Source organism: Condylostylus longicornis, unplaced genomic scaffold (assembly GCF_029603195.1).
Source record: "Condylostylus longicornis isolate FDR11 unplaced genomic scaffold, ASM2960319v2 ptg000074l, whole genome shotgun sequence".
Classification (NCBI taxonomy): Eukaryota; Metazoa; Arthropoda; class Insecta; order Diptera; family Dolichopodidae; genus Condylostylus; species Condylostylus longicornis.
In genome coordinates this window covers 614,902-636,714 of record NW_026578042.1, presented here as the reverse complement: position 1 = coordinate 636,714, position 21,813 = coordinate 614,902, and the positions used below count along the sequence as shown (strand labels likewise).

The following is a 21,813-nucleotide window of genomic DNA, read 5'->3' as shown; positions in this document are numbered from 1 at the left end:
CTATTCAATATCGAATAACAAGTTTGCATCAATATATGAACTGTGATTTTGCCACGAGGGTTCAAACCCGAGGTCCTTCAGTTAGAAGTGCATATAGGAAGCAAATTTAAAGCAATAGTAACAAAGAAAAGTTTTAATACAGGAACGAGGTGGCTAGACTGGGGGGCGGTGGATGACACTGCGGCAATAGACTTGTTGGTGCTTCCGTCCTTAGGGGTTTGAAAACATTATAGATGAAAAAACTAGAAGGGGAAACTAGGTTTGGTATGGCAAGCGAACTTGTGCAATGATAAGGGCCTTATGGCCAGAAAGGAAGGTGCAAGAACGAGAATACTGCTGCAATTAAGCAAAGGGAAAGGATATCGATTCGACGGATTGGAAGAGCTCCCGGAGGTGCCTGTGGGTGATCTGCTGAACTTTTTCAAGGGACTTCAATGGATTTAAGGGGATGGATGTGCTGTGGGGGGACGCCGAGGAGCCTTCTGCTGGCTTAGTGCTGGGCGGCTGCTTAGAGGCGGCTGTTCCCTTCTCTAACTAACTAACAAACTATTGAAGGCACTGTCATGCAGCCGAGTTTAAAGGAAATCCCACAGTATTGAAGTTCGCGGTTCTACTTAAATTTTCATGAAAATTGTAGGTAAAGCCATGAAAGTTGTAGGTAAGTGAACGTGAACAAAAGGAATAAAAAAATATAAAGACATTGAACATATAAAACTTACTTAGAAGTTTGGATTAGAATAATTTCAAAGTACAAAATTCATATTAATTACTTCACATACACTTAAATGGTTTTAGTGAGAACCATCACATAAACTTATTTGACAACGCACGATATTTCTTTATTAAAAACTATTTTCCTCTCAGTTTTAATGTTTGTTTTCTTCTACTATTGAACGGAAAGTAAAATTCGCGATTCCCAAGAAGTTGATAACACGAATATTTAATTATATATTTGTTAGCACAATATTGAATCGCGTCATTTATATAAATACAATCATAATATTTATTTAATGTTAGAAAACAAACATACTTTTTAATAAATTTACTTAATTTACATTTTCTTATTATGCTCAATTTTTCTTATTTAGTATTAAATTAGTTTTTTTTCTAAGACTCTACATTCATAAATGTAAAAATACACTTATAGTACAAAATAGAGATTAAAGGAAACAAGTTCATGTAACTTGTTTTTGTATCCTGTGTGCTTATTATGCATCATTGGTATTGTACACTTTCTAGAAGCGAAAACAATATAAAAGAAAAACAAAAAAATCTTTGAATTTTTTTTTTTTATAACGCCAATAGAATTTTAATTATAAATGTCATTAAGTTCAAGGTGGTGCTCTTCAAGTAAGTTTCATTGCCACGATAACTACGAGGAATATGAAGTACGGTAAAGATTTTATTAGAATTTTTTAAAATAGAAAAAAATTGTCAGGATATAAAATTCTTTTTTGTTATTTTTATTTGCATGAATTCTATTTTGTTTCCTTTAAAAACAAAAAAGCAAAAAGCGGCTTCTATTTAATAGATCTACTGTCACGTTTACATCATTTCTATTTTTATATTTGAATAACAAAATAAATATGGTAATATTGCATAATTATTTAAAAGTGTACTTACATAGAAAATATTTCAATTTATTAAAAGAATTGATATTTCGCGATATTATTAAATTAGCGAGGATACAAAAAAAATCAAAATGACAACAAATTAGTCATAGATTTAATATTCTGCTTTAGTAAAATCCCACATTAAAATTCCAGTAATAGAACTAATTCTTAATAGCCTCTATCAAAGATCTGCTAAATGATTTACTAAATGATTCTGAGGAATTGATTGAAAATCCAATAGCACAAGTTTGTCTTAGGATATTACCCGCTTAAAGAATCCAAAGTCTATAAAATTAAATAAATTTACAAAAGTATGTATGCATTATTTTCGTTTGCTCCGAATGCGGGTAATTTTAAAGCCACATTTCAACAAATTAAAATATTTCTGACTTTCACTAAAAATGATAGAATGAGATTTAATGGGCGTTCGAAATTGGCCATTTTTTTTAACCAATTTGTTATAAAATTCGAAAACATTGTAGAAGTAATATAATTTAAGTAAATGCATGCTATAACTGAGTCAAACATAAAGAGAGTGAAGGGCATTTACATTGTGACAACTACTATTATAATATTTAAATAATATTTTTAAAATAAAATTATAATGAAAAATTTTATAATAAATTTTATTGTATGCATAAATGTATGTACATCTTACCTGTTCAATTAAGTTTCTATTCCAAAAAATAAAACACAATTTTAGTAAATTTCACATTTATTTAATTACAACACATTTCACTTGAATAATAGTACGAATTATTGGATCAAAGTTGGACACACATCAACAAGGACCATCTGTGGAATGTTAGTACTTAAAAATAAACACTTATGATATGAGTGTTTCAGAACAAAATTCGATTCCTTATGGTTATTTAAACTGCAAGCATCCATAATACATACTCGATAACCAGTGAGTAGTTATGAAAAACTAATAAATCTCTGACACTCCCATCGCAGTGAAATTAATATACAACAAAATTGCGGCTAGACATTTGGTAGCTTAATTTGGTATTAAAACAGAGTATTGCTGCAATTTCAATGTTTTTTTTGGACTCAGCACGCTGTTTTTGAACTCGGTTTTTGCGACTAGACATTTGGTAGCTTAATTTGGTATTAAAACAGAGTATTGCTGCAATTTCAATGTTTTTTTTGGACTCAGCACGCTGTTTTTGAACTCGGTTTAAGCAAACGCTTATTAAAAATTTTAATCGAAACTTAATGCAACATGTAACCCTTTTCCTTAAAAACTCTTTCTAATAGCCCTTCCGTTCATGTTTTTTAAATTTCATTATATTACAACATAGAACAAGATCAACACTCAAGATCTCACATACCTTTTCTTCAAAAAATTGTCTTAAAAATTTTTATCGCACTAAAACTCCCAACACTTTCTCTTAACACACTTTTATAACTCAAAAATAATATTTACAAAATCACCACCTTCTCTTTCGATGATCACTAAATCTTTTGAACTTAAACTTTATCTTACCTGTAAAGAAAATAAAAATATTAATTATTAAAGTATTTTTTTTTTAATTTAAATTTAAAAAATATAAAAAATTAAATTTAATTGCATGGTAAATATTTAATTAAATGAAATTTAAAATTTAAGAAAATAACAAAACGATCCAGTGCATAAGTTTTATCACAACTAAAATCGGGAAATTACCCGAGCAGTCATCTCGGGTTTCTATTAACGTTAAAAAAAAATTTAAATTACACGTTTTACTCTCATTAACAAGCTACATTTAAGATTTTCTTTAAGAACTATCTCAGCAAGGTCTAACGCTTAGATCGGAACAAATGCATAATGCTATACAGAGTTGGAAGATACCTTTACATAGGAGGAAACGAGAAGACAGATATGTAGGTGAAGTTGCGGAACAATTCCTGCTTTGTTATGCCTGAGTCCTTTTGAGATACTTTGCAAGATTGGACCAAGTAAAACCCGTCAGTTGCTAAGAATCAAACTGGAGAAGAGGCCGGGGCTATGAAGAGCGTGTTTGAGGCTTCAGCAGGGAAAGAGGCTTTTTTGGAATTACAAACAGAGTTGTTGGTGACGCGACGCTGTAGGCATAAAACACACCTAAGCAAACTGGAATTTTTTACTGCAGTCTCTGTACAGAAGCGAAGGAGACCCCGAGTATTATTGGGAGATCCCCCGCTAGTGGACATGTCATTGTGGGATATTTCCCTCGAATTCATCAGAGATCTGGCCCTGGAGGGTGCTTTAGGCAGTACTAGGGCGCACGTGAGTGTGACGGGGCATATTTATCTTTTAGGTCGCGGTTAACCGTCGCTCTAATGTGATGAAATAAGAAGCTATATACGAGTTCTACGAGCACGTTAGTTGGGAACATATTGAATGTATAAAGAGTTGACCTTAAGTCTTTTCAATTTCTCTTATTATCTCTTCCAAATCTTTAACAAACATAAAACTTTTAAATTTTTTAATATTTTTACTAAATTTAATATTCTTCTTAATTCCTATATTTCTTTCTTAGATTTTTTTATGACACTTTCATATTATGCATGCAACATTTTTTATTTTAATACAAAACAAATTTACGTGAATTTAGTTTTCCAAATACAACATAGATAACTTTTTTAAACAAATGGGCCCCACACCTATATTTAAATTTAATGCATTCATAGGGGAATTTAAATTTCCTGAAAAAAAAGGATAATATCTTCAATAAGACATAATATTCCAATTGAAAATTATTTTAACGTTATTATAACAAATATTATACTAACGTGACTTCATCTAAAGAGCAACTTAAGTTAATTAAAAATTTTTATACGAGGATTATTCGGAAAAATCAAAAGAGATTTTTGTATTTTCTCATAATTTTGCATTTAATAAAATTAAAATGTATACAATTTAATATTTTCTGTTTGTTAAAATGCAGTCTGCAACTTTAAGTCTAGCGTAAAAGATCTACATTCCAATTGTAACAAGCTGCAGTCACGAAATCAAGACTCTGCGTTGAATTATTTAAATTTTCTCAACTGAGAACTGAGATTTGGGATACACTTTTCTGAAATTTTTGAAGGCGTTGCAATTTCTACTCTTAGTAATTATACAACCTTCTCTTTACTTAATGGCGATCAAATATCACAAGTCGTTTGTACCGAATATGTGTTGCTGTATCTTATTATAGCATTATTTCCCTGGAATTTTTATTCCTGCTTCGCTCCTGGGAGAAGCATAGGGCTGGTGCACGATATTGTAGACAACCATGAACACCAGTTTGTTACGTTATTAAGTTTACTAGGTACGTGACAAACCTTCCGTAGTTTTATACGAAATATTTAAGGTTATTGATATTTACTCTTTTTTATTTTGTGGTATTTTTAATATTGGATATTATTGAAATATGGCAATTAGTTAATATGAATAATACTCGTATGTATAATGTAATGTGTATAGAGCTATATAATATTGAATATAATTTTTAAAGTGATCTGACTGGGCTTTGAACCCGCGACCCTTCCCCTTCTGTTAAAGACCAGTGCAATAACCACTGCACTATTGGTCAGGTAATTTCTCTGGAATAATGTTATCAAAAAACGACGCACTATTTCGAGAAAAGGTGGGAGTGCTCTTGTACTTCCCTTGCCTTGGTGTCAGATGATGAACGCTAATACTTTTCAAAAAAATTTATACATTAGCTTGTAAAAAATGCCATAATTTCATGAAATTTTTGTTTGTTCCCTCGTATATTATATATAAAATACATTTATGCAGATCTAAACAAAATAGGAATTCATAACGTATATAATATATTTTTGTTTTCCAGAAAACACATATAAGAATCATAACATTTAATTTAAATCCATCTGCTTAATAATTACCACTCATTAAAAGTTGTAAGACACTTGATATATTCGCCTTCCATCTTCAAAAAAACTCAATCTTACAAAATATTTAGTCCAATTTTCAATTCTATAGTACTCAAAAAAAAAAAATCTTAACATAAAGTGTCTCAAATAACATCAAAAGTCAATTAGAAAATATTGTTGTCTTTTGAAGAAGGACAAAGTTACAAATTTATTTTATTGCATATATAGGACGTACCTAACAAAATAAAATTGAAAACAAGAAACAATTTTCCCTTTTATATAATATTTTTGTAAATATATTTATTTTATTTTATAATATTATGTAAATACTTATAAACACATCTTTAATAATTCTTTTGATGTTTTCACTTAAGGATTCACTGAGGATTTGTTAATGAGTTGAGTATACATGAATACGCGTATACTTGAGTAGTCGTATCATAAAATTCAAACCCATGTATATTCAAAAAAAAATCTTAACCATAATGTAAAATATTATAAAATTGTAAGATTAGATCTTAATGAACTTCGTTTTAATAATAATAATAATAAATAATATGAATATAATGGGTGTGAAACTGTAAAATAATAAAAGAAAATCAATCAGAAAAAATAATTACATAATTTTGACAAAATGGAATGTGAACATTAGAAATTTAACAAAAAAAAAAAAACAAAGAAGGAATGCGGTGGGAAATAGAAAATTTTTTTATTTAACTCAATTAAGATTTGATTTACCTTTTTGAAGTTATTTAGAAGTAGTTGAGAGGTGCAATTTGATTTTTGAGGAAAGTTGTGATAATTGCACCGATTAAAATTGAAAAAGAGTAATGAATCTGTGTCAGAAATTCGATTAAGATGAGAAATCGAGGACTTTTCAAAAAAGCTGAAATTAATGTGTAGGTTAGGTATGCAGTGGCTTTTCGTCACTACATGGCTATGAAATAACTAACAGAAGAGAAGGTACATGTACAATCGAAGAAGTCCGAGCCGACAGAATTTAAAAAATTGCTGAGAAATGCAGAAAACAATACCGACTCTCTCATTGTATGTTGTGATATATAATAATTACAAATTAATCTTCCACGGCAATACAAATCGCAGTCGTGCCGAATATGAAAAAAAATTATGAATTTAATTCAATTATTTACAAGAGGCTCAAGTATGCACTCAAGAATGTGTGATTGAAATGAAAATACCACAAATATCATCGAAAATAATGAGTTTTTAATTAATAGATTTTTTTCAATTCTTTTAGAAGAAGCTAATTCAAAAACAACTTCCTTAAATTAGCGACACTATAATTTGCAAAAATTTCTTTTGTTTTTAAAATTTGCATTTTTATATGACAGAACCGTCCGCTCACTTGTAACATCAATATAATTTTTTTTACTTACATATAAAATTTCTTCAAAGGCACAAAATACACACAAACATACATGAATAAAGAAAATTCTAATTTTATTTTAATTATCAAGTGGTGTGTATGTAGACCAAACATGTGCACATATAAAAGGAAGGAATATATTTCTACTAAGAGTATATAAGTATAATTGTTGTGGTTTAAAAACAAACCACCTTGAAATCTTAACAATTGAAGCATTATAAAATTTACAAGAGCCCTTCCCCTTATGATTTTTTTTTTTTAATATTCTTTAAAGTATCTAAGTATTTATTGTATTATGTACATTTACATTTTTATGACATGTTCTTGTGTAACTAACTATATATGCAGCATATCTTAGGAAAAGGAAATATCGAAAATAAAAAAAAAAACTCGTAATGCTTCAAATGTGAATAGAAATTGGATATTCTTCTTCATCTTGTTGATTCTTTAAGCCTTTTCCTCATATTTGGACCAGAAACACTTTATGATTTACGCATGGTTCCACTTGCAATATGCTTTTTTTTTATACAAATCTTAAGTATTCTTTTTACTTTTTTTTTTTAAAATGATTATTGTGTCCTTATAAGTCCTATGGGATATATACATAAAAAGAAGCATATTAATTCGTTAAGAGTGATAATGTCTGTATGTTTATTCTCTATGAATCTATTCTTAGATTATTAGGCTTATATTCTTCCTTTATACTTTTGAGTTTCTAATTGAACTACGAGCGTAAAAGGAAAGAAATAGTTTTTTTTTTATGTAAACCTTAGAATTTCTATTTCATAAAATATCTTTGACAACTGAGGTGATTTTATACATAAAAATTATATAGTCAACTAAATTTTCAAAGAAATCAACATGTCCTTTCCTAATGGTTTTGGAAAATTACATAGATTAGTTTTAATTTAGTAAATTTAAATAGCTTTGATGTTATTGAAATCATGTTAATTAGGTCAAATGAAAATTTTTTTCTTGAAAGGCAGAGTATAGAAGAAGAGCTTAAACGTGAATTTGTTTGCCTATTGATGTATATATGTAGGTATGGACGCACTACTATTATTACTAAAATTTAATTTTAAATTTTCAATATGTTAAACTAGTAACAAAGGTAGTCATATATGCAATTAATAATAACAAAAGTATTTTTTTCCTTTATTCATTCTTTTAAAAAAAATATAACTTCACACATCGCCTCTCCATCGTAAACAGCGTTATGCCTATTACTCCTGCCAAGAAAATCGCTGTCGGCTTTTGGCTTCTTGGGTTTGTTGTTTTGATTCACTTTTACGACTCTCGCCATATTACTCTTTTCTAAGATGTGCTGTTATATAGTGTTTCAATAATATTAACAATTTTTATTGGGACTTCGTTTCCTCCGAGTGCAACCCATTATGTATTACATCAAATGTTTTTTGGAAGTCTATATATGATATATGATTTGATCTATGTCTATAGTGAGCTAGCTATTCCATTAAAATAATTTTCAGAGTTTTATTCTTAATTTTATATAACTAATACTTTTAACTATAAATATTGCAGCAACGTACATGCAGTTATTGTAATATGACGAAAATATGTCGAACTGTATTAACAAAAATAATTTTACTATCCTATATTCATCCTATGTGTAACACATATATAGATGCACAATCATATGTTATATTATATGTACATATGAGGAAAATGAAAAAATAAAATTCTCAGAACTATTACACAACCGCAAATTTTACAATAAAAACATGTTTTTGAGCATAACTGTAAAAATTGTATTTGACGATTTTCACTAACATTATAAATTAACGAACGTAGCATGAAATACAAACTGCATAAACCCGTACATAAACTTATATTTAAAGATATTAAAAGCGTATTCCGGTTAAGATTTTTTTTTTGTTTTTAGTATAAATAGCAATGTGAACCCGAACGCAATTGCAAAGAGCGAACCGAAACTATAACTGAGTGAGGTCTGAGGGTACACTCCCGTTTCTTTAAAGTAAAAATGATTACTGAATCAGTTTGTGCAAAATTACGTAAGCGTCTTGTAGATCTTCGTTTTTGTAAAAATATAGACGAATTTGAACGCACAAAAAACTACTAGAGCATGTATCTTTGGGATAACAAGGGAAGCAATAACACTGGCATGTACAAATACCATTGACTACCGGCTAGGTTAAATCACTTTACAATATCATAATGCTATAGGGAACGTACTACAATTGCAATGTAAAACACGGATAATTTAATTGCAATCTAAGACTACAACTCTACGGATATTTGCACACTACAACTCTACTTCGTGTTCATGCTACTTCTTTACAAAAAACTTTATTTAAAAATAATTAATCGGGAAAGTTACACAATTCGGTTACTTTTTATTTTATTTTCGTTTTCTTTATTAGTTAATTTATTTCGTTTATTTAATTTACACACCCTTTTTAAGTGTCTCTTACTATAAATATCATCAAATACAACTGCAACAGGCAACAAGTTAAAATAAAAAAAAAAAAAAAAAAACAAGGAAAAAAATTTTTTTTGAAAACAGAAATTAATTTTGCAAATTGCGTTATTAAACGCAACAGGCAAGCAGGAGGCAAGCCCACATACACATTAGTGTACGAATTTGTAATTTCCTTCTTTTGAAAAAAAAAATACAAGTTTGAATTTTACGTCGCTTATTGTGGCTTTTTTTTCACAATATTTTCGTATGCATTTTTTTTTTAAGCTTCCAAATTAACCGAAAAATTCACTTTTAATTTTATTTTTATTTTTGTATTTCGTTGTTAAATTTTCCTTCCTTCAAGGCAATCACTTATCCCACTTACGCACTATTCAATTTTTAGTGCAAGTTTTTCTTTTACGTTTTTGTTTTTTTTGGGTTTATTGATTATAATTGAATGTCGCGCCAAAATGAAAATTGCAACAAAAAATAAAAATGTTATGCAAGCGGTACAATTTTTACGTTTTTTTTTTCTGATTTGTTACATTACATTTTACGTACAATATTCACAATGAAGTACACATGCAAAAATTGAAATATTTGAAGTATTCGCGTCACCGAAAATTTCTGCATGCACACGTACATATACATATTAGCATATAATGGTTTTTATGTACGTATATATAAAGTTATACAAAGTGATGGTGTTATTTTTGTTGCAATTATTATTTTACTCACATATTCTTTCTTCTAGTTTTCTTAAATTATTATGGTTTATATAGACTTTCTTGCTTTTATATGTTATTAAATGAAAAATCATATTATAATATGCAAATACATAAGCTCTATAATGCAATCGTGTATTTATATTAATTATATAAGCATGGCAAATACGCAGTGGAATTCAATTAAGATACTTAATTAAAAACGGCAACACTTGTGAATCGTTTACTAATAAAGGCTATCGTGACGTTTGCGTACAAAATTAACATTTTGTAAAACACAATTTGACAACTGCACAAACTGGTGGAAAAATCGTATTTTTTGTCGGAATGAAATTCGGCATTGTTTCGGCAAATTGTAATAACATGCAGCTAGCTTTGAGGTATAAAAATAATTTTATTTATACAAACAGAATACTCGAGTTGACGTGCGTTTTCAATAATATCGATTCTTTAAATATGTACATAAGTATGTATGCTACACTGTATATATCTACTCTTATTCATACATTCAGTATTATCTATTGATCAATGCTAATATTTTACACTTCAACATTGAACTGTTTTAATATATAAACTGATTATGTAAGTATGTATCAATTTGAATATAAATTTAATTTTTAGTTTTTTTTGGAAAAATCAGTTAAATTGACTGACGCATGCATATGAATAATTTTAATAAATGAACAACGATATTTAAATTTCCATTCGTGATTCATTTGAATCGTATATTATCTAAATCGTATTGGATTTTTCTGTTTTGTATTTATTTAAATAATTTTTCGGTTTGTGCCAGAGCCTTTCTTTTGAATAATTTTCCAGTTCGAAAATTTTAAAATCAATAATATGGAAAATTTAGAAGTTTTAAAATAATGGCCTTAGAGTTGACAAGACATACCGTTTTTGACTAATGAAATAAAGAATTTAATCATTTAACAGGTATTTGTAACCATCTCAGCGGGTTCCCGAAATTATTTCAGTTCTTTTGTGGCATTTTGTAGAGTTTTTATCGTTCAGAGCAATTAATGAGCCAATTTGCTGATAGATAATAATACAATCTCAGATTCGGAGATGCTTACGTTTTGGTCTGCAAGGGGCTTAAATAAAAAGAAATACTATTAGAACGATGCTTATGATGAGCCTTCACTATTTTTGCAGACCAAAAATATGCAGTTCTAACTTTTTTCTGTTACAAGCATTCACTAATCGACGGAAGGCGAACCATTGGAGGGGAGATATACGTACCTTACAAATTACAAAAAAAATTATAAATAATTGGTTGTTTGCTAGTTTCTACCTTTTCATCATAAGACCATGGGCGGAATGAAAAATTTTAACAACGAACAAAAGATTTTCCAATAGATTAAGAACATTTCAATTAAAATTCATTAGAACCGATCAAAACATTTAATTCATGTATTAAAATTTTCAAAAATATTTATTCAAATTTTGAGAACTATTAACTATTTTTTAAATGCTATCACATACAATACCTATATTGCCAAACATTTGAACATAAATGCATGCAAAAGACACACACTGACATAAATGTAAATTTTGATATATTGGAATGTACTTTTCAAAATTATATACACATGTACACATATGGCAGAAACATTCATTTCTTTTTTTCTATTTAGTTCAGATTAATCGATAAGTTTTTTTTTTCTTGCATAATTTATTGCAGAACATTAAACCGAAATATGAGATTTTTGATGAAGGTGTTTTTGATTGTTAATTTTTCTATTTATTTTTATTATTAAATACTTGCATAGAATTTTAATTTCTATAAAGACTTTTTTGTTTTTTAAATTAAATTGATTTGATTTGTTGTTTAAAAAAAAATTTAAATAAAAAATTAAACACACTTTTGTGCGATATACTCTTAGATAATAATTGAATTTTATTAAAATATTAAAGATTATTTGATTTTGTACATATTTATTTTTCAGAGTGTGCAACAAGTTGCCAAATTGAAGAAATTTAGAAAATTCATCAGAATAATGGTGTACAGAACAATACAATGCCAAAGTATGAAGACGATGCACAAGTTTTTTACAAGCAACCTTAAGAAAGAACTGGATTACAGGAAAAATAATTGACTTCCACATAAGAGAGAACTAAGTGAGCAATTCAACATTAACACGGACGTTGAAAAAAGTAGCGAACTCCCGTCAATACTTTTTGAAACCGTTTTAGACGAAATAATGAAAGAAATTACGAATATGCCAATTAATTACTCTTCTTGAAGATCACAAAAATAGCTTTGCTCCGTTTTCCACGCTGAATTTTTGACAAGGTAGGGGATCGTGCAAAATTTTAAAAAATTTTCGATTTTTTGCCAGGTAGGGGGTCGTGCAAAATTTTAAAAAATTTTCAATTTTTTGACAAGGTAGGGGGTCGTGCAATATTTTAAAAAATTTTCGATTTTTTAACAAAGGGGGTCGTGCAAAATTTTAAAAAATTTTCAATTTTTTGACACGGTAGGGGGTCGTGCAACACCTCAGAAAATTTTCGACTTTTTGACAAGGTAGCGGTTTAAGCAAAACTTCAAAAAATTTTCGATTTTTTGACAAGGTAGGTGGTCGTGCAAAATTTTAAAAAATTTTCAATTTTTTTGCCAAGGTAGGGGGTCGTGCAAAATTTTAAATTTTTTGCCAAGGTAGGGGGTCGTGCAAAATTTTAAATTTTTTGCCAAGGTAGGGGGTCGTGCAAAATTTTTTGACAAGGTAGGGGGTCATGCAAAATTTTAAAAATTTTCAATTTTTTGACAAGGTAGGGGGTCGTGCAAAATTTTAAAAAATTTTCAAGTTTTTGCAAAGGTAGGGGGTCGTGCAAAATTTTAAATTTTTTGCCAAGGTAGGGGGTCGTGCAAAATTTTAAAAAATTTTCAATTTTTTGCCAGGGTCATGCAAAATTTTAAAAATTTTCAATTTTTTTGCCAAGGTAGGGGGTCGTGCAAAATTTTAAAAAATTTTCAATTTTTTGCCAAGGTAGGGGGTCGTGCAAAATTTTAAAAAATTTTCAATTTTTTGCCAAGGTAGGGGGTCATGCACAATTTTAAAAATTTTCAAGTTTTTGCAAAGGTAGGGAGGGGGTCGTGCAAAATTTTAAATTTTTTGCCAAGGTAGGGGGTCGTGCAAAATGTTAAAAATTTTCAATTTTTTGCCAAGGTAGGGGGTCGTGCAAAATTTTAAAAATTTTCAATTTTTGGCCAACGTAGGGGGTCGTGCAAAATTTTAAAAAATTTTCAATTTTTTGCCAAGGTAGGGGGTCATGCATAATTTTAAAAATTTTCAATTTTTTGACAAGGTAGGGGGTCGTGCAAAATTTTAAAAAATTTTCAATTTTTTGCCCAGGTAGGGGGTCGTGCAAAATTTTAAAAAATTTTCAATTTTTTGCCAAGGTAGGGGGTCGTGCAAAATTTTTAAAATTTTCAATTTTTTGACAAGGTAGGGGGTCGTGCAAAATTTTAAAAAATTTTCAATTTTTTGCCAAGGTAGGGGGTCGTGCAAAATTTTAAAAAATTTTCAAGTTTTTGCAAAGGTAGGGGGTCGTGCAAAATTTTAAAAAATTTTCAAGTTTTTGCAAAGGTAGGGGGTCGTGCAAAATTTTAAATTTTTTGCCAAGGTAGGGGGTCGTGCAAAATTTTAAATTTTTTGCCAAGGTAGGGGGTCGTGCAAAATTTTTTGACAAGGTAGGGGGTCATGCAAAATTTTAAAAATTTTCAATTTTTTGACAAGGTAGGGGGTCGTGCAAAATTTTAAAAAATTTTCAAGTTTTTGCAAAGGTAGGGGGTCGTGCAAAATTTTAAATTTTTTGCCAAGGTAGGGGGTCGTGCAAAATTTTAAAAAATTTTCAATTTTTTGCCAAGGTAGGGGGTCGTGCAAAATTTTAAAAAATTTTCAATTTTTTGCCAAGGTAGGGGGTCATGCACAATTTTAAAAATTTTCAAGTTTTTGCAAAGGTAGGGGGTCGTGCAAAATTTTAAATTTTTTGCCAAGGTAGGGGGTCGTGCAAAATTTTAAAAATTTTCAATTTTTTGCCAAGGTAGGGGGTCATGCAAAATTTTAAAAAATTTTCAAGTTTTTGCAAAGGTAGGGGGTCGTGCAAAATTTTAAATTTTTTGCCAAGGTAGGGGGTCGTGCAAAATGTTAAAAATTTTCAATTTTTTGCCAAGGTAGGGGGTCGTGCAAAATTTTAAAAATTTTCAATTTTTGGCCAACGTAGGGGGTCGTGCAAAATTTTAAAAAATTTTCAATTTTTTGCCAAGGTAGGGGGTCGTGCAAAATTTTAAAAAATTTTCAATTTTTTGACAAGGTAGGGGGTCGTGCAAAATTTTAAAAAATTTTCAATTTTTTGACAAGGTAGGGGCTCATGCAAAATTTTAAAAATTTTTAATTTTTTGCCAAGGTAGGGGGTCGTGCAAAATTTTAAAAAATTTTCAATTTTTTGACAAGGTAGGGGGTCGTGCAAAATTTTAAAAAATTTTCAATTTTTTGACAAGGTAGGGGGTCGTGCAAAATTTTTAAAATTTTCAATTTTTTGACAAGGTAGGGGGTCGTGCAAAATTTTAAAAAATTTTCAATTTTTTGCCCAGGTAGGGGGTCGTGCAAAATTTTAAAAAATTTTCAATTTTTTGCCAAGGTAGGGGGTCATGCAAAACTTTAAAAAATTTTAGATTTTTTGACAAGGTAGGGGGTCATGCAAAATTTTAAAAATTTTCAATTTTTTGCCAAGGTAGGGGGTCATGCAAAATTTTAAAAATTTTCAATTTTTTGACAAGGTAGGGGGTCGTGCAAAATTTTAAAAAATTTTCAAGTTTTTGCAAAGGTAGGGGGTCGTGCAAAATTTTAAATTTTTTGCCAAGGTAGGGGGTCGTGCAAAATTTTAAATTTTTTGCCAAGGTAGGGGGTCGTGCAAAATTTTAAAAATTTTCAATTTTTTGACAAGGTAGGGGGTCGTGCAAAATTTTAAAAAATTTTCAAGTTTTTGCAAAGGTAGGGGGTCGTGCAAAATTTTAAATTTTTTGCCAAGGTAGGGGGTCGTGCAAAATTTTTTGACAAGGTAGGGGGTCATGCAAAATTTTAAAAATTTTCAATTTTTTGACAAGGTAGGGGGTCGTGCAAAATTTTAAAAAATTTTCAAGTTTTTGCAAAGGTAGGGGGTCGTGCAAAATTTTAAATTTTTTGCCAATGTAGGGGGTCGTGCAAAATTTTAAAAAATTTTCAATTTTTTGCCAGGGTCATGCAAAATTTTAAAAATTTTCAATTTTTTTGCCAAGGTAGGGGGTCGTGCAAAATTTTAAAAAATTTTCAATTTTTTGCCAAGGAAGGGGGTCGTGCAAAATTTTAAAAAATTTTCAATTTTTTGCCAAGGTAGGGGGTCATGCACAATTTTAAAAATTTTCAAGTTTTTGCAAAGGTAGGGGGTCGTGCAAAATTTTAAATTTTTTGCCAAGGTAGGGGGTCGTGCAAAATTTTAAAAATTTTCAATTTTTTGCCAAGGTAGGGGGTCATGCAATATTTTAAAAAATTTTCAAGTTTTTGCAAAGGTAGGGGGTCGTGCAAAATTTTAAATTTTTTGCCAAGGTAGGGGGTCGTGCAAAATGTTAAAAATTTTCAATTTTTTGCCAAGGTAGGGGGTCGTGCAAAATTTTAAAAATTTTCAATTTTTGGCCAACGTAGGGGGTCGTGCAAAATTTTAAAAAATTTTCAATTTTTTGCCAAGGTAGGGGGTCGTGCAAAATTTTAAAAAATTTTCAATTTTTTGACAAGGTAGGGGGTCGTGCAAAATTTTAAAAAATTTTCAATTTTTTGACAAGGTAGGGGCTCATGCAAAATTTTAAAAATTTTTAATTTTTTGCCAAGGTAGGGGGTCGTGCAAAATTTTAAAAAATTTTCAATTTTTTGACAAGGTAGGGGGTCGTGCAAAATTTTAAAAAATTTTCAATTTTTTGACAAGGTAGGGGGTCGTGCAAAATTTTTAAAATTTTCAATTTTTTGACAAGGTAGGGGGTCGTGCAAAATTTTAAAAAATTTTCAATTTTTTGCCCAGGTAGGGGGTCGTGCAAAATTTTAAAAAATTTTCAATTTTTTGCCAAGGTAGGGGGTCATGCAAAATTTTAATAATTTTCAATTTTTTGACAAGGTAGGGGGTCGTGCAAAATTTTAAAAAATTTTCAAGTTTTTGCAAAGGTAGGGGGTCGTGCAAAATTTTAAATTTTTTGCCAAGGTAGGGGGTCGTGCAAAATTTTTTGACAAGGTAGGGGGTCATGCAAAATTTTAAAAATTTTCAATTTTTTGACAAGGTAGGGCGTCGTGCAAAATTTTAAAAAATTTTCAAGTTTTTGCAAAGGTAGGGGGTCGTGCAAAATTTTAAATTTTTTGCCAAGGTAGGGGGTCGTGCAAAATTTTAAAAAATTTTCAATTTTTTGCCAAGGTCATGCAAAATTTTAAAAATTTTCAATTTTTTTGCCAAGGTAGGGGGTCGTGCAAAATTTTAAAAATTTTTAATTTTTTGCCAAGGTAGGAGGTCATGCAAAACTTTAAAAAATTTTAGATTTTTTGACAAGGTAGGGGGTCATGCAAAATTTTAAAAATTTTCAATTTTTTGCCTAGGTAGGGGGTCATGCAAAATTTTAAAAAATTTTAGATTTTTTGACAAGGCAGGGGGTCATGCATAATTTTAAAAATTTTCAATTTTTTGACAAGGTAGGGGGTCGTGCAAAATTTTAAAAAATTTTTAATTTTTTGCCAAGGTAGGGGGTCGTGCAAAATTTTAAAAATTTTCAATTTTTTGACAAGGTAGGGGGTCATGCAAAATTTTAAAAAATTTTCAATTTTTTTGCCAAGGTAGGGGGTCGTGCAAAATTTTAAAAATTTTAAATTTTTTGACAAGGTAGGGGGTCATGCAAAATTTTAAAAATTTTCAATTTTTTGCCAAGGTAGGGGGTCATGCAAAGTTTTAAAAAATTTTCAATTTTTTGACAAGGTAGGGGGTCATGCAAAATTTTAAAAATTTTCAATTTTTTTCCCATGGTGGGGGTCATGCAAAATTTTAAAAAATTTTAGATTTTTTGACAAGGTAGGGGGTCATGCATAATTTTAAAAATTTTCAATTTTTTGACAAGGTAGGGGGTCGTGCAAAATTTTAAAAAATTTTCAATTTTTTGCCCAGGTAGGGGGTCGTGCAAAATTTTAAAAAATTTTCAATTTTTTGCCAAGGTAGGGGGTCGTGCAAAATTTTTAAAATTTTCAATTTTTTGACAAGGTAGGGGGTCGTGCAAAATTTTAAAAAATTTTCAATTTTTTGCCCAGGTAGGGGGTCGTGCAAAATTTTAAAAAATTTTCAATTTTTTGCCAAGGTAGGGGGTCATGCAAAACTTTAAAAAATTTTAGATTTTTTGACAAGGTAGGGGGTCATGCAAAATTTTAAAAATTTTCAATTTTTTGACAAGGTAGGGGGTCGTGCAAAATTTTAAAAAATTTTCAAGTTTTTGCAAAGGTAGGGGGTCGTGCAAAATTTTAAATTTTTTGCCAAGGTAGGGGGTCGTGCAAAATTTTAAAAAATTTTCAATTTTTTGCCAGGGTCATGCAAAATTTTAAAAATTTTCAATTTTTTTGCCAAGGTAGGGGGTCGTGCAAAATTTTAAAAAATTTTCAATTTTTTGCCAAGGTAGGGGGTCGTGCACAATTTTAAAAATTTTCAAGTTTTTGCAAAGGTAGGGGGTCGTGCAAAATTTTAAATTTTTTGCCAAGGTAGGGGGTCGTGCAAAATTTTAAAAATTTTCAATTTTTTGCCAAGGTAGGGGGTCGTGCAAAATTTTAAAAATTTTCAATTTTTGGCCAACGTAGGGGGTCGTGCAAAATTTTAAAAAATTTTCAAGTTTTTGCAAAGGTAGGGGGTCGTGCAAAATTTTAAATTTTTTGCCAAGGTAGGGGGTCGTGCAAAATGTTAAAAATTTTCAATTTTTTGCCAAGGTAGGGGGTCGTGCAAAATTTTAAAAATTTTCAATTTTTGGCCAACGTAGGGTGTCGTGCAAAATTTTAAAAAATTTTCAATTTTTTGCCAAGGTAGGGGGTCGTGCAAAATTTTAAAAAATTTTCAATTTTTTGACAAGGTAGGGGGTCGTGCAAAATTTTAAAAAATTTTCAATTTTTTGACAAGGTAGGGGCTCATGCAAAATTTTAAAAATTTTTAATTTTTTGCCAAGGTAGGGGGTCGTGCAAAATTTTAAAAAATTTTCAATTTTTTGACAAGGTAGGGGGTCGTGCAAAATTTTAAAAAATTTTCAATTTTTTGACAAGGTAGGGGCTCATGCAAAATTTTAAAAATTTTTAATTTTTTGCCAAGGTAGGGGGTCGTGCAAAATTTTAAAAAATTTTCAATTTTTTGACAAGGTAGGGGGTCGTGCAAAATTTTAAAAAATTTTCAATTTTTTGACAAGGTAGGGGCTCATGCATAATTTTAAAAATTTTCAATTTTTTGACAAGGTAGGGGGTCGTGCAAAATTTTAAAAAATTTTCAATTTTTTGCCCAGGTAGGGGGTCGTGCAAAATTTTAAAAAATTTTCAATTTTTTGCCAAGGTAGGGGGTCGTGCAAAATTTTTAAAATTTTCAATTTTTTGACAAGGTAGGGGGTCGTGCAAAATTTTAAAAAATTTTCAATTTTTTGCCCAGGTAGGGGGTCGTGCAAAATTTTAAAAAATTTTCAATTTTTTGCCAAGGTAGGGGGTCATGCAAAACTTTAAAAAATTTTAGATTTTTTGACAAGGTAGGGGGTCATGCAAAATTTTAAAAATTTTCAATTTTTTGCCAAGGTAATGGGTCATGCAAAATTTTAAAAATTTTCAATTTTTTGACAAGGTAGGGGGTCGTGCAAAATTTTAAAAAATTTTCAAGTTTTTGCAAAGGTAGGGGGTCGTGCAAAATTTTAAATTTTTTGCCAAGGTAGGGGGTCGTGCAAAATTTTAAAAAATTTTCAATTTTTTGCCAGGGTCATGCAAAATTTTAAAAATTTTCAATTTTTTTGCCAAGGTAGGGGGTCGTGCAAAATTTTAAAAAATTTTCAATTTTTTGCCAAGGTAGGGGGTCGTGCACAATTTTAAAAATTTTCAAGTTTTTGCAAAGGTAGGGGGTCGTGCAAAATTTTAAATTTTTTGCCAAGGTAGGGGGTCGTGCAAAATTTTAAAAATTTTAAATTTTTTGCCAAGGTAGGGGGTCGTGCAAAATTTTAAAAATTTTCAATTTTTGGCCAACGTAGGGGGTCGTGCAAAATTTTAAAAAATTTTCAAGTTTTTGCAAAGGTAGGGGGTCGTGCAAAATTTTAAATTTTTTGCCAAGGTAGGGGGTCGTGCAAAATGTTAAAAATTTTCAATTTTTTGCCAAGGTAGGGGGTCGTGCAAAATTTTAAAAATTTTCAATTTTTGGCCAACGTAGGGGGTCGTGCAAAATTTTAAAAAATTTTCAATTTTTTGCCAAGGTAGGGGGTCGTGCAAAATTTTAAAAAATTTTCAATTTTTTGACAAGGTAGGGGGTCGTGCAAAATTTTAAAAAATTTTCAATTTTTTGACAAGGTAGGGGCTCATGCAAAATTTTAAAAATTTTTAATTTTTTGCCAAGGTAGGGGGTCGTGCAAAATTTTAAAAAATTTTCAATTTTTTGACAAGGTCGTGCAAAATTTTAAAAAATTTTCAATTTTTTGACAAGGTAGGGGCTCATGCAAAATTTTAAAAATTTTTAATTTTTTGCCAAGGTAGGGGCTCATGCAAAATTTTAAAAATTTTTAATTTTTTGCCAAGGTAGGGGGTCGTGCAAAATTTTAAAAATTTTCAATTTTTTGACAAGGTAGGGGCTCATGCAAAATTTTAAAAATTTTTAATTTTTTGACAAGGTAGGGGGTCGTGCAAAATTTTAAAAAATTTTCAATTTTTTGACAAGGTAGGGGCTCATGCAAAATTTTAAAAATTTTTAATTTTTTGCCAAGGTAGGGGGTCGTGCAAAATTTTAAAAAATTTTCAATTTTTTGACAAGGTAGGGGGTCGTGCAAAATTTTAAAAAATTTTCAATTTTTTGACAAGGTAGGGGCTCATGCAAAATTTTAAAAATTTTTAATTTTTTGCCAAGGTAGGGGGTCGTGCAAAATTTTAAAAAATTTTCAATTTTTTGACAAGGTAGGGGGTCGTGCAAAATTTTAAAAAATTTTCAATTTTTTTGACAAGGTAGGGGCTCATGCAAAATTTTAAAAATTTTTAATTTTTTGCCAAGGTAGGGGGTCGTGCAAAATTTTAAAAAATTTTCAATTTTTTGACAAGGTAGGGGCTCATGCAAAATTTTAAAAATTTTTAATTTTTTGCCAAGGTAGGGGGTCGTGCAAAATTTTAAAAAATTTTCAATTTTTTGACAAGGTAGGGGGTCGTGCAAAATTTTAAAAAATTTTCAATTTTTTGACAAGGTAGGGGCTCATGCAAAATTTTAAAAATTTTTAATTTTTTGCCAAGGTAGGGGGTCGTGCAAAATTTTAAAAATTTTCAATTTTTTGCCAGGGTCATGCAAAATTTTAAAAAATTTTCAATTTTTTTGCCAAGGTAGGGGGTCGTGCAAAATTTTAAAAAATTTTCAATTTTTTGCCAAGGTAGGGGGTCGTGCAAAATTTTAAAAAATTTTCAATTTTTTGACAAGGTAGGGAGTCGTGCAAAATTTTAAAAAATTTTCAATTTTTTGACAAGGTAGGGGCTCATGCAAAATTTTAAAAATTTTTAATTTTTTGCCAAGGTAGGGGGTCGTGCAAAATTTTAAAAAATTTTCAATTTTTTGACAAGGTAGGGGGTCGTGCAAAATTTTAAAAAATTTTCAATTTTTTGACAAGGTAGGGGCTCATGCAAAATTTTAAAAATTTTTAATTTTTTGCCAAGGTAGGGGGTCGTGCAAAATTTTAAAAATTTTCAATTTTTTGCCAGGGTCGTGCAAAATTTTAAAAAATTTTCAAATTTTTGCCAAGGTAGGGGCTCATGCAAAATTTTAAAAAATTTTCAATTTTTTGACAAGGTAGGGGGTCGTGCAAAATTTTAAAAAATTTTCAATTTTTTGACAAGGTAGGGGCTCATGCAAAATTTTAAAAATTTTTAATTTTTTGCCAAGGTAGGGGGTCGTGCAAAATTTTAAAAAATTTTCAATTTTTTGACAAGGTAGGGGGTCGTGCAAAATTTTAAAAAATTTTCAATTTTTTGACAAGGTAGGGGCTCATGCAAAATTTTAAAAATTTTTAATTTTTTGCCAAGGTAGGGGGTCGTGCAAAATTTTAAAAAATTTTCAATTTTATGACAAGGTAGGGGCTCATGCAAAATTTTAAAAATTTTTAATTTTTTGCCAAGGTAGGGGGTCGTGCAAAATTTTAAAAAATTTTCAATTTTTTGACAAGGTAGGGGGTCGTGCAAAATTTTAAAAAATTTTCAATTTTATGACAAGGTAGGGGCTCATGCAAAATTTTAAAAATTTTTAATTTTTTGCCAAGGTAGGGGGTCGTGCAAAATTTTAAAAAATTTTCAATTTTTTGACAAGGTAGGGGCTCATGCAAAATTTTAAAAATTTTTAATTTTTTGCCAAGGTAGGGGGTCGTGCAAAATTTTAAAAAATTTTCAATTTTATGACAAGGTAGGGGCTCATGCAAAATTTTAAAAATTTTTAATTTTTTGACAAGGTAGGGGCTCATGCAAAATTTTAAAAATTTTTAATTTTTTGCCAAGGTAGGGGGTCGTGCAAAATTTTAAAAATTTTCAATTTTTTGACAAGGTAGGGGCTCAT

The 21,813-nt window shown here is 29.7% G+C and overlaps 1 protein-coding gene across 2 annotated transcripts in view; it reads right to left on the bottom strand.

The window, feature by feature from the left end:
• LOC129612544 (glycosyltransferase-like protein gnt13) overlaps positions 1-21,813 on the bottom strand; it is a 230,932-nt gene that overhangs the window by 43,206 nt on the left and 165,913 nt on the right. The window contains exon 7 of one of the 2 annotated variants that reach the window (XM_055526205.1): positions 2,979-3,102. The exons of the other annotated variant lie outside the window; for it this stretch is intronic. Within the exon in view, the coding sequence (XP_055382180.1) occupies positions 3,047-3,102 (56 nt within the window). The 3' untranslated portion in view covers positions 2,979-3,046. Of the gene's footprint in view, positions 1-2,978; positions 3,103-21,813 lie in introns of those variants that run through there. 2 annotated transcript variants of the gene reach the window in all.